The sequence below is a fragment of the Centropristis striata genome, chromosome 9 (assembly GCF_030273125.1).
Source record: "Centropristis striata isolate RG_2023a ecotype Rhode Island chromosome 9, C.striata_1.0, whole genome shotgun sequence".
In the NCBI taxonomy this organism is placed as follows: Eukaryota; Metazoa; Chordata; class Actinopteri; order Perciformes; family Serranidae; genus Centropristis; species Centropristis striata.
In genome coordinates, this window is record NC_081525.1 from 30,062,936 (window position 1) to 30,076,456 (window position 13,521).

At 37.9% G+C, this 13,521-nt stretch overlaps 2 protein-coding genes across 2 annotated transcripts; both read left to right on the forward strand.

Annotated features, from left to right (window-relative positions):
- The first annotated feature begins 249 nt into the window (after positions 1–249).
- LOC131977176 (5-hydroxytryptamine receptor 3A-like) lies at positions 250–6,471 on the forward strand. Its single transcript, XM_059340379.1, has 10 exons — positions 250–276; positions 428–446; positions 819–982; positions 1,799–1,843; positions 1,951–2,057; positions 2,298–2,467; positions 2,902–3,065; positions 3,273–3,483; positions 4,811–4,996; positions 5,909–6,471. Exons 1-10 carry the CDS (start codon positions 250–252, stop codon positions 6,193–6,195), a joined length of 1,380 nt encoding a protein of 459 aa, XP_059196362.1. The 3' UTR covers positions 6,196–6,471.
- Positions 6,472–7,645: 1,174 nt separating this feature from the next.
- Positions 7,646–12,052, forward strand: LOC131977177 (5-hydroxytryptamine receptor 3A-like). Its single transcript, XM_059340380.1, has 8 exons — positions 7,646–7,792; positions 7,992–8,036; positions 8,385–8,491; positions 9,342–9,511; positions 9,676–9,839; positions 9,956–10,166; positions 11,330–11,539; positions 11,648–12,052. Exons 1-8 carry the CDS (start codon positions 7,646–7,648, stop codon positions 11,920–11,922), a joined length of 1,329 nt encoding a protein of 442 aa, XP_059196363.1. The 3' UTR covers positions 11,923–12,052.
- Positions 12,053–13,521: the final 1,469 nt, after the last annotated feature.

A 13,521-nucleotide genomic window follows, 5' to 3' on the forward strand; every position in this document is an offset into this window, starting at 1 on the left:
CCACCATGTCACGCTTGGTGTACAGTGGCACTTTGTATATCTCCGCCACCAAAGCTGGATTTAGTCTTGCAGGAGTTAGCTGACCAGGTAAGTGTTGGGTCTGTCTTTGCTGTCTGGTTATTTATGGATGGACAACTCTCCTGTTCACACATAAAGCAAACGTGATGATTATTGTGTGCTCTCCAGACATGTAATATTCTGAAGAAACTGCTTTCATCTGACAAGATACAGGAATAACTCAGATACATCATGACACCCAAGGGCACCACACTGAAGGTAAAGTATCCTCCACTGCAGAATATTTGGACTCTTATGAAACGTTATTTCCAAGGCTATATAAATGAGATAAACCGATTTTTAAATAATTAATAACTAATGTTTTATGTTTTGGTTGTTTAAATTTTCTTTTTAAATGTAAAACATTGTATTTGTTGTTTTATTGCAGTGTATCGCTCTATCAGTCATGCCAACTTTGGTCCTGTTCCTCATACCTCAACCAGGTACTTTTTTTTGGAAAGCACAATATTGACAATTAGACATGCTTGTATCAAGTTTTATGAGGGTTTTTTTCTTCCAAAAAAAATAATTGCATAAAGCGGGATTTGTACTGCATATAGCTTTATACAATTTTGTACTCATGAGTTTTCTTTTTTTATTTATTTTTTGTGCATTAAATTGTGAATATGTTCTATCAAAATTCCAATGACAATTCCCTTATTTTTCAATCCATTTTCTTAGTTACAGGTCTGTTTCTTTAATTGAAAATAAATCAAAGCATGTTTATCACTAGACTGCTTATCTTTGAAACTTCCCGTCAGCTGCCTGCAGTGCCATCGAGGTGAACTGTTCTCTGCCGGACCAACCCACCCTGCTGAAGGCTCTGAATCCAGTCTTTAACCTGAGCGCCATACGACCTGTCATGAACATGGAAACCCGCACCAATGTCACCATGTACTTCACCTTGTACGGGATACTCGGAGTGGTAGGTTCCAGCTCTCAGTAGACAAGGATCATTTTACAGTTAACCCTCTGGAGTCCATCTATGTATTGAAAATACACATGTTTTATTTACAGTAATAACTTTATTTACATATGATATATAGACAAGCTGAGAAAGCCAGTTGATAGTGCAATCATAGAGCTCATGGAGCTTTCACAGTGTGCCATTTATGTTTCTAGACCATTTTTAAAATTTGAATTTTCTTTCTACAAGAAAACTAATACTATTTTTAATTTATGTGCAAAAAGATTGTTTTGTAGTTTTATTATTTATTATTATTTCTGCTGTTTTTGTGTGTATAAATGGTAAAAAAAACAACTAAAAAAAGTACATTTCCATAGAAACCTGTGTCTTTTGCTTGTATTTTCGGGTTCCTGGCAGCTTTATACTTTGTTAATTAAAATAAAATGAAAAATCTGACTGATAGCCAAGTTTGTGTGGAGAAAAAGGAGCCATGCATGTGATGTAAGGACAGACTGCAAGATGCTAAACAGAGACAGAAATGAATGCATAGGAAATTGACAAATTGCAACCAAAATCTCCAGGACTTCAGAGGTTTAACTGAGTCTGTGTTACACTGATTATTTTTCCAGTAGTATGTGGCAATTCTAGTATGGTTGATGACTTACAAGTCATTTATGAAACAGAGGGAGCTTACATTATATACTTATTTATGTTTCTCGGCTTCACTGAGTTCTTTGAGGATTTCTGTGACCCCAAAAAACCATGAAAAAAAACAGTGTCATTGTTTTTGTGTTAAAAACAATAACACAAAAAAAATAATCTCTTTTCTTCCAGGATGAAAAGGCTCAACTCCTGCTCACCTACCTTTGGCAACATTATGTAAGTATTGCAATCATCCTTTTTCATTCATTCAGTAATATTTTTTTCTAATGATGTGAATGATTATTACATATAGCATGCACTTACCCCAGTTCTATATTTTTTAGTGGTGGCAGAACGAGTTTGTCAGGTGGGACCCGATCCAGTGCGGCACCAATAAGATTTCCCTTCCCAGGAAGAAGTTTTGGGTGCCAGATATTGTAATCAATGAATTGTGAGTATAAGTTAAGATTTGAAGGCAAGCCACTATAAGCAAAAACTTTTTTTGTATATGCGTACTGGTCAATTTTGTGCTTTTTACTATTTTGCCTCTGTGACATGTTTTTACTTAATCAGGAGTAAGTGTTTTTTAAGGACCATTTTCAGCCATGGATTATTACATATTTGGTGTTTAAGTGAATTTAAAGGTACCATTCTCTCACTCATAACTCCTTTGCTTGTTCCTGTCTTGCAGTATGGATGAAAACACAGCCCCCTATGTCCCGTATATGTACCTGTATAGTGATGGTAAGGTGCACGATTCTCAACCAGTCCGAGTTGTCAGCTCCTGTAACCTCGATATCTACACCTTCCCCTTCGATATACAGAACTGCACTTTGACTTTCAACTCCTACATCCACCTTGGTAAGATAATTCACCAAATGTCTCCTATTTTATCCTAAAGGTGTACATTTTAGGACACCTAACAGCACATTTGTTACGCTACAATAGGGCCACTTACCTAAAGGATAAAGAAACTGTTAAATTATCCTTAAGGAAAATGTATATATTACTATCTGTTAAAAGGTTTTATTGTTGATGCACACAAAAATCTGCTATATTAGTTATTTATAATTTAATTGACATTTGACCTCAGATTTAGGATGATTACTCAGTCATGTTGGAGAGAAGAATACCTTTATTTATTTCATTAGTTACAGATGAATACAATTTAAGTAATAAATATTCATTTTGTGAAACTATGAAATCCTGTATTTTTGGGTTTGTGGATAAGTAATGTGGCCTTGACTTTACAGGATAATATTTTTTATTAATATTTAATATTTTTCCCTCCCCAGCGATGGACATTAAGATTGTCTTAGGGAGGTCTGCAGAACACATCACAGAGCACTCCAAGACTGTGATGACCACTATGGGGGAGTGGGAGCTGCTGGATATCACTGCGCAAGAATACGACGGAGGACCTGACGAGAGTACTTTCATTGATAAACTTGCATTTCATGTAAGTTGATTGTAGTGTCTGCAAACGTCAGCAAACGTCAAATTGTACTTTAGTCTCAGATTATAAGAGTTTGTCCAACAAACTTAGAAATATCTGTCCCAATCAAATCTTTTATTGAGTGGCTATAATTGAGAAGAGCTCAGAAAGAGTTTTTAAATGTGCACAGAAGAAGAACCTCACCAAGTGTTTTGTTTCTTCTCTCTGCAGATCAGAGTGAGGCGTCGGGCCACCCTCTATGTGGCGAACCTGCTGCTCCCCAGCTGCTTCCTCATCACGGTGGACCTCTTCAGCTTCCTGCTGCCTCCCCAGAGCGTCGACAGGTCCTCCTTCAAGATGACCCTCATCCTGGGCTACACCGTCTTCCTGCTCATCATGAACGACCTGCTGCCCGTCACTGGAAACACCATACCGCTCTTAAGTCAGTGTTTTTCACACTCAAAATGTTCTTTGCCTTTAATTAAACCTGTTACATCAGTGTCTTGATATTAATTGTGTTTCGTTTTTTATTTTGTTCTAATCTAGTTGATGCCGAGAAGCATCATACATCTTCTGATTCAGTACATGAGATGCTGTGTGTGGAGTGTAGATTAACAGGTTTCTCATGGTCGATGTGTGAAGAATGCAGTGTTTCCCACAGGATTTTATGAGACGATGGCGCGACAGATGAGACGCAACAGTTGAGGTTATTAATGGGAAACACTGGGCAATGGTTGTTGGGCTTCAGTCTTCTGATGTCCAGGATCACCTCCTTTGTTTTAACAGCGTTAAGGGTCACTTTGTTATATCGGCCTCATTGTTGTTGGTTTTTCTGCCTACCCCAATGGTGTCATCAGCAAACTTGGGGATTGTGTTGGTCTCGTGAGAAAAGGAGGGGGCTCAGTACACATCCTTGTGGTGCACCGTTGTTGAAAACATCAAAACAACCCCAGACTTTGACCCAGGGGACCAGTGTTTGAGTCATATATGAAATCAAAAGTCAATGCTCTAATCTTACCCTGTGAATTTACTTTCTTACGTAGATATATCAAAGTCTGCATCATGTCACCTATTTCATCATTTAACTGCATCTAGTACTTATGTATGGAAGTTGTAATTTGACCCAAATTATGTTCTTTCGGTCTGACCTTAAGCAAGCAGTTTTGGTGCCTATACCTAACTGTATGTTTCCTGTGAAAATGAAATTTTACACATGAAAGGGTACCTTGAGCGTCAAATTTTGAAGCGTGGGGCCACTAATAATATCAGAGTGTGGTAGATTGGAAGGTTGCTGGTTCGATTCCTGACCATGGCAGTCTACATGTCGAAATATCCTTGGGCAAGATACTGAACCCCCCTGAACTCCTGATGCTGCATTCGTCAGTGTGTCAATGCATTCCTGATGGTGGCATGTAGGGTAACCTCGGCCACCTATGAATGTGTGTGTGAATGGCTGAGTGTTGTCTGTAGTGCTAAAGTTGCTATGACTTGAAAAGCGTAAGTCCATTTACCATTTCAGAGTGAGAATGTTTTGTACCTGAGTTTAAAGCAAACTGCTCTTCTGCTAAATACTATGATCCCTCAGTTTTATCAGTTTATTACAGCAGAGATGTGGATCTGTTGTCTTCAGTGGATCTTTTCCATCTGCACTTCATACAGAGATGTTTTCATGTTTGACCAGCATATGTAGCTGTCCACCGGTTGAATATAAAATAAATAATAAAACACATTATGACAGTACAAACCTCTCCCCTGTCTCTCTCTACCAGATGTGTTCTTCTCTATCTGCCTGGCTCTAATGGTGGCCAGTCTAATTGAGACTATCCTCATCACCAACCTGCTGTATGGCTCCGCTGACTTCTCTCCCATGCCTCGCTGGATCCAAGTGTTTGTTCTGCAAATTCTGGGCCGTCTCGTTTTCATGCCTCCAAAGGCTAAAGAACCAAGAGATTCAGGTGGTTAAATTTAGTGAGAAATTTTGAAATGTAAGGTTACAGAATATGACTAAATATTAGGGCCGGGAATGTAATTAATTAGAGGCTTTGTAATTAATTAATCGAAATTAATCACATTTTAATCGCATATAAATATTTGACCTGAGAACAGTGAGAAGTAATTTTTTCACATGGATTTTTAGTATACCATTGAATAATGACTGAATACATAAGCTTAAGCAACAAAAATATTTTTGTTCAAGTCCAACAGACCAGTGCAATTTTTGCCAATAAGTGTAGCAATAGCATATTTAGAAATATAGTACATTTCAGAAGTTCAGGTAGCCTTTAGGTAGGTAGACCTTCTGTAAACTATAATACTTTGGTTTTTTAAGTAAAACACAATCCGCGCTAGCTACCACACTAGCCGCTAGCTGCTATATGTTTTGCATTGAGGTGATACTTGAGGCTCGATGTGCTGCGGTGAGATGTGAATTCCTTGTTGCATAGCAACACAACCATGCTCTTATCGACGCTTCCATCCGTTGGTTTTTTGTAACAAAATGTCCCATCATCCACGGGGCCAACCAAAGCGTCTCATCAGCTTCTTCATCATGTTCACTGTGGTTTGTTGTTGTCTGAACTCATGAACGCTAGTTGGTGCTCCAGTATAATCGGTCCGCCTGAAACTCATCCAGTGAGAAACATTCCGCGGTGCAAAAATAAGTGCGATTAAATTTTTAATTAACACATTAATTTTTGTGTAATTAATTAATCTTAATTTACGCGTTAAAGTTCCGGCCCTACTAAATATACAATACACATTTCATCAACATGATATATGATTGGATCAACATGATATATATGACACTGAAGGAGTGCATGTATTCATGTTAATAACAATTTCAACATTTTTCCCCCCTAAAAAACTAGACAAGAAACCCAAAGGTGTGGTGACTCAGCGAAAAGCTGATGAGGGGCCTATGGAGAAGAAGGGGCCTGTCGTGGTGGAGGGCAAGGCCCTTCAGGAGCTGAGGAGTCTGGGTAAAGACCTCCAGGCCATCCGCCTCCAGGTGGAGCAGCAGCTCGGTGGAAGCCAGAGCTCGAAGGAATGGATCCAGGTGGGTTACATCATTGACCGCCTGCTGTTCGGCCTCTACATCATCTTCATATCAGTCAGCTTCATTACCATCATCATTATTTGGGTGAACTCTTACTAGTGACTAGACAACTGCTGTCTGTTTTAAAGGGCTCCATTTATGTAGCTGGTGACTCACATGCTTGTTGAATTTTAACCAATACATTTTCATTTTGTTGACTTGTTTGGTGCCAAGACATTTATGCATATTCTAAAGTTATTGTATGATTGTTAATAATAACTAAAGGTGAAAATATCACTATTGGACGTTAAATTAACTCACCTACGTTAATTAGATGTAGTTCCAAGCATCTTGTGTTATATTGTGCTATTCTAAAATGGAGGAAACCATTGTATACAAAATAAAATTACTTGAAAAAATTTCATTCAGTTTTTGATTGACATTCATTTCAAACATAACGAACATGTTCCAGCTGTTTTCCTACTTATTCATTCATTTTAATGATGAAGATGAGGATTAATTACATGAACCAAATCTCTATAAAATGAAATCAGCTAAGCTAAAGAACGTTTTTAAAAATCATAGCAACAAACATTTGTGCAGTCACACACCAAGTGAAGAAGGGTGCACTATATGGTCAAAAGTATGTGGAAATTAGTGAGGTCATCCTCAAGGTTTTGGATGGGGGTGAGGTTAGTGTTCTAGGCCAGAAAGAAATCTCATTGAATGCTGTTTCATCAAGGCCAACATACTTCTCCAGACGTTCTGCAACATAGTGTATCTTGTTTCTAAACTCTCTAAAATCTAACATAATAAGTCAATTCTACACTAAACTTTAAAGCATTTAAATATGCAAAACTTGCAGGGATGTAGAGTCAAAAATGGATGGGTTAAATACAGAGGTTAAATTTCCCCATTGTGGTATTGTAATAATGGAATCTTGATCTTAATCTCAATCCAACAGTTAATTAGCATCACCTCACCATCTGCTGTTGTCGTCTTCTCACACTTTCTTTTGTTGATCTTTAAAAGAGATCTTAAAGTCCATTTACATTAACAAATAAGATTTTATTTTGTTGTCTGTACTTACCAGCTAAAATGTGTGCTGACAGCTTTACAGGACAGCCCTAAACATCAGCGCACCACTCAAACTAAGAACCACTTTTGACCCACTGTTAATGTTTTTAGCGCTGCCCGCTGAAAGTCAAGCCTTCTAAGGTTCTATTCATCTTCATCTCTCTGCTCATGCATGGTAAGTACAGCTCCTACTGTAATATAACTATATATATAAATCTCCTGCTTGTTAATGGATTATCATCTCACATGATTGTTTCAAGTCAGTTTGTCCAGCATTCAAACAAAACGTAGTCAAAAAGTTTTGGATTCATTGAGGCATTTTCAGACTGTTTTGCTGCTTCAGGACACATTCTACACTGTGCAGGTTAATTAAGTATTAACATTAATACATTTGGGAAATGCATTTACTTTTTGTAAGCTGGTGCAGACAATGTACTTTAACAATCATAATGGCACATTTTCTTTTTCATCCGTAGCTCCGTGCAGTTCAGTCATGCTGAACTGCTCTCGACCTGATCCGATTTCCCTGCTGAAGGCTCTCCAACCGGTCTTCAACCTGAGCTCCATTCGACCTGTTATGAATTTGTCAACCCCCACCAAAGTCAGCATCGGCTTCACCATGTTTGGCATTTTGGGAGTGGTAAGTTATAATGGTTTTAGACCAAAAACCTATGAATTATTTGGCCATGTTTGATTGTTTCTAAGTTTAAATAACGGGTTAATTTTATTATTACTGGGTTTGTTTTTTTTTTGTTTTTTTTAAGTAAAACAACTTTATGTTATGTTTTCTGTACACCTTTTGCGCACATGCATACAGTGAAATGTTGGTTCTATTTCAGGATGAAAAGGCCCAGATCCTAAAAACATTCATCTGGCAAAATTTAGTAAGTACTTGCTTTGAAATCAACTTCTCAGTTTATAAGCAATTGTTCATCTCTCTCTAGGATTGAGAATCAGAAAAACACAGAATTGTCAGTTTGGATCAGTGTAAGTTTTAGGGCAGATCCTACTGTATATGACCAGCAGAAAACTAAATATTATATGATATATGATGATTATCTAGCAAAAAAGTAGTACCACCAAACCATACTAAATACTTACTTAAAATACTTAAAATCTGTTTTAAAAAAAGAAGAGAGGGTAATTTCACATTAAAAAATGAAAACTCTACAGAGAAAACTGTAGTGTTAAACTGTATGTATGTGTTGCATCTGTCTGATTCATTGTTGCAGAGATGGAGAAATGAGTTTGTCAAGTGGGACCCAGAACAATGTGGTTCTTCATGGATTACAATTCCAAGGAAGCTGCTGTGGGTACCAGATGTGGTCATCAATGAATTGTAAGTAACATCTCCTCAGTAGAGACACATGCTGAGCTGTGGAATCACTGTATACAAAGTACTGGCCTGACTTTGTTTGATCTCCACATAAGAGGTGTTTGCTACTTGTGAATATTTTGAAAACTAATTTCAAATTCAGTGTGTTTTACCCAACACATCCACAAACCGAAATGGCAGAATAGAATGAAACACCATTAATTAACCCCTTTATCCCACAATGGGGAAATTCAACCTCTGCATTTAACACATGCTTTTTTTTTTTACACACACAACACACCATGCAAGGAGCTGTTGGCAGCCACATTACTGCACCCAGGGGGCTGTGCAGGGGGGTTAAGTGCCTTGAGTGCCTTCGAACCGGCGACTCTCCAGTTACAAGCCCGATTCCTAACCTCTAGGCCACTGTCTGTTTTATTACAACCCGGACAAGAACACCGCGTCAAAGTCCTGTATTATTTTCACCCATCTCCCACCCCTGCCACCCAGACTGGGCAGACAAATATGTTTTGTCACCTCACTTCCTGCTTTCACAACTGTCATAGTTATTATGGCCACTAGAGGTGGCAAGTAACCATAAATATGGGTTATAATAAGCTGCTGTACAAATTTTCTAACGTTTTTTTGGGTGATGATGGCAAACAAATTCTGTCTCCTTTATAGACTACACACAGACATTGTTAAACTAAACATTTTAATTCATTCAAGTACTCTTAATTAATTTACTAAGAGCTATAATATAATTTGAAGAAGAATACAGTAAGAAGAATATAGTATATTACACAAATACAGGGATTCATATTCTTACACAGAGAGTAGATATTACCAACCATGTCTTCTTCTCTTCCTGCAGTATGGAGAAGAACTCTGCTCCTTTTGTCCCGTACGTCTATTTGTTTTCTGATGGCTTAGTGCTCGATGAACGACCCGTCAAAGTGATCAGCTCCTGCAGGCTCGACATCTACACGTTTCCATTTGACATCCAGAACTGCAGTTTAAGCTTCAACTCCTACTTACACACTAGTAAGCAGAAACTAATCCAAATCTTACTTATACAGAATGAAATGTTTGTTTCACCTTTTCTTATTTGAATTATTAATCTTATTTGATCTGGTTTTTGACATATAAGTCTTTATACCTGGATTAAATATTACAAAAGCATAGACTAAATTATATCTTTCTTTCAGTAAAAGCTATTCCGATAAACCGATCATCATCTGCAGAGGAAATATTCAAATTTTCTAAAAAAGTGATGACAACTATGGGTGAGTGGGAACTAATTGGAATCACAGCGAAGACCTTCCTACTGCCGGCATCACGCAACGAAACATACCAAGAGCTTCGCTTCTTTGTAAGGAAATACTGCTGACTGTAACCTTATTGTTTTATCTTATTTAGTTCCTTAATCATTGCTGCTATTTACAAATCTTACAATCTTAAATCTTATATCTGTCGACGATGCAACAGGTGTCAGTGAGGCGTCGGGCCACCCTCTACGTGGTGAACTTGCTGCTCCCCAGCTGCTTCCTCATCACAGTGGATCTCTTCAGCTTCCTGCTGCCTCCCAAAAGTGTCGACCGGTCCTTGTTCAAGATGACCCTCATCCTGGGCTACACCGTCTTCCTGCTCATCATGAACGACCTGCTGCCTGTCACTGGAAACACCATACCGCTCATAAGTATTTGTATTTATTTATTTATTTGTTTATTTGCATCATAGGAAAGAACAATTGCAAAAAAACTGAAATGAAACAAGAATAGTAAGTGCGGGAGAGGTTAAAAAACCCTATATGGGCTTATAAAAAGCACCTCCCCAAGAAAGAATAGAAAAATTCAAAAATGAATCAACAACAATGAGAGAAAGCAATAACAACAAAAAAGAAAGCAATACAAGTGCCATTTTATAGCACACATACAAAAAAGTCAGAAATAAAAACATGGGTGTGTTTAAACGTAAAATAATTGTATTTGAGTGTATGAGCATGTATACGAGATAATGATCCAATTAACTATACTGGGGGAAAAAACTATTAGGACTCTTGATTTAACAGGTACGCTTTAAGTCCTAACTTAAAATGATTGAGGGATGAAGATAGTTTAACTACATGAATATTAGTATTCCAAAGTATGAAGCCTCTGTAAGCAAAAGAAAACTTAGTATGTGTAGTGTGGCAAAAAGGAAGTGTGTCTTGTGTTGTCATAAGTCAGTTGACAATACCTTTTACTAGGCCATCAATCACAATTCAAGAAATTCAGAAATGGCTACTGAGTAAATTAAATGTTGCCTCCAAGGCTCATGTTTGGGTTCATATTAGATATGATCATAAACTGCAATTTTAGAGTGTTTTAATATCTTCATTTCTTTGTTTCGGTTCTACAGCCTGCAACTTTTGGTTCATTCTCACGTTGCGTCATGTTCAACTTTATCTGGCAGCTTTTTTCAGTAAAAAAGCTCCAGCTGACCAACACCAGATAGACAAAGTTAGCAACTAGTTGATAGCATTTAGCAGCCAAAGATACATATTTCCCTTGAATGTTGGGGGACAACAAAACAGAGCTAAAAAGTGAGTGGCTATTAGGCTTACATTCACCAGAAGGACCAAAAGATTACTTTAAATGAATGCTATTGTTGCTCAGTAGCTGCCAGGTGATGGTGATTACATGCAATAGTTTACTGGCACATTCACCATATCAACCTAAAAGGTGTTGTAATTCAAACAACCTTATTTTCAGCCATTTTTGGATTTTTGGGTTTTGGGTTTGTATTTGCCTGTGAAGCAGCTTTGCAGAGCAGGATTCTAAAAGGCACTGCTTATTCTTATTCTTATTCTTCTTATTACAGATGTGTTTCTGTCTCTGTGCCTGGCTCTTATGGTGGCGAGTCTACTGGAGACTATTATCATCACAAACCTGCTGTGTGGCTCCGCTCACTACTCTCCAGTACCTTGCTGGATCAGAGTGTTTGTTCTTCACTTTCTGGGCCGCCTGGTAGGACTTCCTCCAAAGTCCTGCGCTCTAGAGGACACAGTCATCGAAAATCCTGACGCACAAGGTAGTATGTAAGACCTCGGGATGTGGTTTTACACAGCTGAAACTATTCATGTAGTCAAAATAACTTAAACAGTAACATTTCTCTCCTCCTCTGAAACAGAAATGAAAGTTTCTCTTCCTGTGGCAGAGGACAGCAAGGCTCCAGAACAAGAGGGATCAGCAGATGAGGACAAGACTGTGCAGGAGCTGAGGAGCCTGGGTGAGGACCTCCAGGCCATCTGCCTCCAGGTGAAGCAGCAGCTGGACGGAAACCAGAGCTCGGAGGAATGGATCCAGGTGGGTTTCATCATAGACCGCCTGCTGTTCGGCCTCTACATCCTCTTCATAACAGTCAGCTTCATTACCATCATCATTATCTGGGCGCAATCGTACAACATATCCTGATATTGTTATCATGCTTTCACATATTCCTTGTAAAAGTGAGGGTTGCTATTTAAAAATTAATCTTAATGTTGTGTTTGTGTTATTTGTTATCTAGTTTTTAAAATGACCTTGTTAACATTTGTGTTTTGGGGCATTGACTCTTGCATGGTCAGTCAAGAAACAAATATTTGCATTCTTCAACAAACAAACAGGCCTACAGGAACTCCTCCTGCAAAAAAAGACAACATTCATATGTGCTACAAGTTCTTCTGTCTAAGGTCTGGTTGCACAAAGCATCTTAAGTTTACATTTTCCTTTCAATCCTCAAGTCTCCTCCTTAAGATTTCCTTAGGTTTTTCTCCTTAACTTGGTCATATACTTCAGGAAATACCTAAGTTGTGCTAAACAGTTGCAAAGAGGAGCTTAACGACCAAAGTAAGGTAAAAATCCTAAGATATCTCTGACTGCCACTTAACTGCAACATGGCTGTGTTTATGTTATGTTTATGTTCATTTTTATTTTGGCCTTTGGCACATTACGTTAACATTATCTAATTTAACGAGAAGGAACATTAGTTCATAGAGCCTGCTTCATGTTATGTTAGCTAGAGGGGATAACGTCAGCGCCCTACTGTTCAAATAAACAATCAATAAATAGTCATGAAGGGATATCATGATTATTATGAATGACTTATGTAGCCTACAGATATTTATTTCAGTGTCAACCATACAGTCAGTCTAACCTCATGATTAACTGTAATAAGTTAACTGGTTTTGCTGGAATCCTTCCTGTTATTATTATTCATTCTTTGGCCAGAACAGACAAATAACCATGTGTTTTTCTTGGGTGGCCCACCTAACTCAACTTCTTGAATTCATTTCTGTTTGCATTTTCCTCCCACATTCGTTGCTTCATGTTTGCAATTTTTGGATCAAATTAAATTTTTAGTGTGTTTTTTAGTTCTTTCTATTAATTAACTCTTCTCTGCGGATGATTTTTACCTCCTCCAACCAATTTGGATTTCCTTTCTTCTCTTCTGCCATTTAGGCAACTTATCAGGCCAACTTTGTGAAAACTTAATTAATTACCTTATCTCTTTTCCTTGTGTGAGAGCGAATGGCATGAAATAGTGCAGTTACTGTCTGCCCCTATAAAGAAAACCCTTTCACTTAAGTACCCTCATTAAGGAACAAACATTTGCATCTGCATTTACATTACAATGGCAAAGCCAAAAACCAGGTGGAAGGACATCAGAGCACATCTAAAACAGTCAACAATACAATAGGTTACCCCACATGACCAAATGCCCTAAACCCACCCCCAGGACATGAATACTGTTACTGCTATAAACTGTTCATACATTAAATTACATTAAAGAAACTTACCAAAAAATGTCTCACACTTAAGTATAGTAACTATTTCACAGATCTGTACTATTTTCCCTCTCCAGTCAATGCCACTCATTGCCATCCGCAATGTTGCACTTTTTACACTTTTTACATGTTAAATTACAATGCTCTGATGAGAGAAAGCAGTAAGAACACTCGGAGGACGATCTTAAAAAGTGCATCAGTACTGTATTTCAACGATGGTTGATAATGGTGATATTTAATTGGCTTA

Bases quoted from the DNA above. Each gene is read 5' to 3' on its own strand.
- LOC131977176 (XM_059340379.1), top strand. From the start codon at position 250: ATGACACCCAAGGGCACCACACTGAAG. The intron at 2,468-2,901 runs GTAAGATAATTC...TTCCCTCCCCAG, and splicing joins CAACTCCTACATCCACCTTG to CGATGGACATTAAGATTGTC. The intron at 4,997-5,908 runs GTGGTTAAATTT...CTAAAAAACTAG, and splicing joins TAAAGAACCAAGAGATTCAG to ACAAGAAACCCAAAGGTGTG.
- LOC131977177 (XM_059340380.1), top strand. From the start codon at position 7,646: ATGCTGAACTGCTCTCGACCTGATCCGATTTCCCTGCTGAAGGCTCTC. The intron at 9,840-9,955 runs GTAAGGAAATAC...ACGATGCAACAG, and splicing joins ACCAAGAGCTTCGCTTCTTT to GTGTCAGTGAGGCGTCGGGC. The intron at 11,540-11,647 runs GTAGTATGTAAG...CAGAAATGAAAG, and splicing joins CGAAAATCCTGACGCACAAG to TTTCTCTTCCTGTGGCAGAG.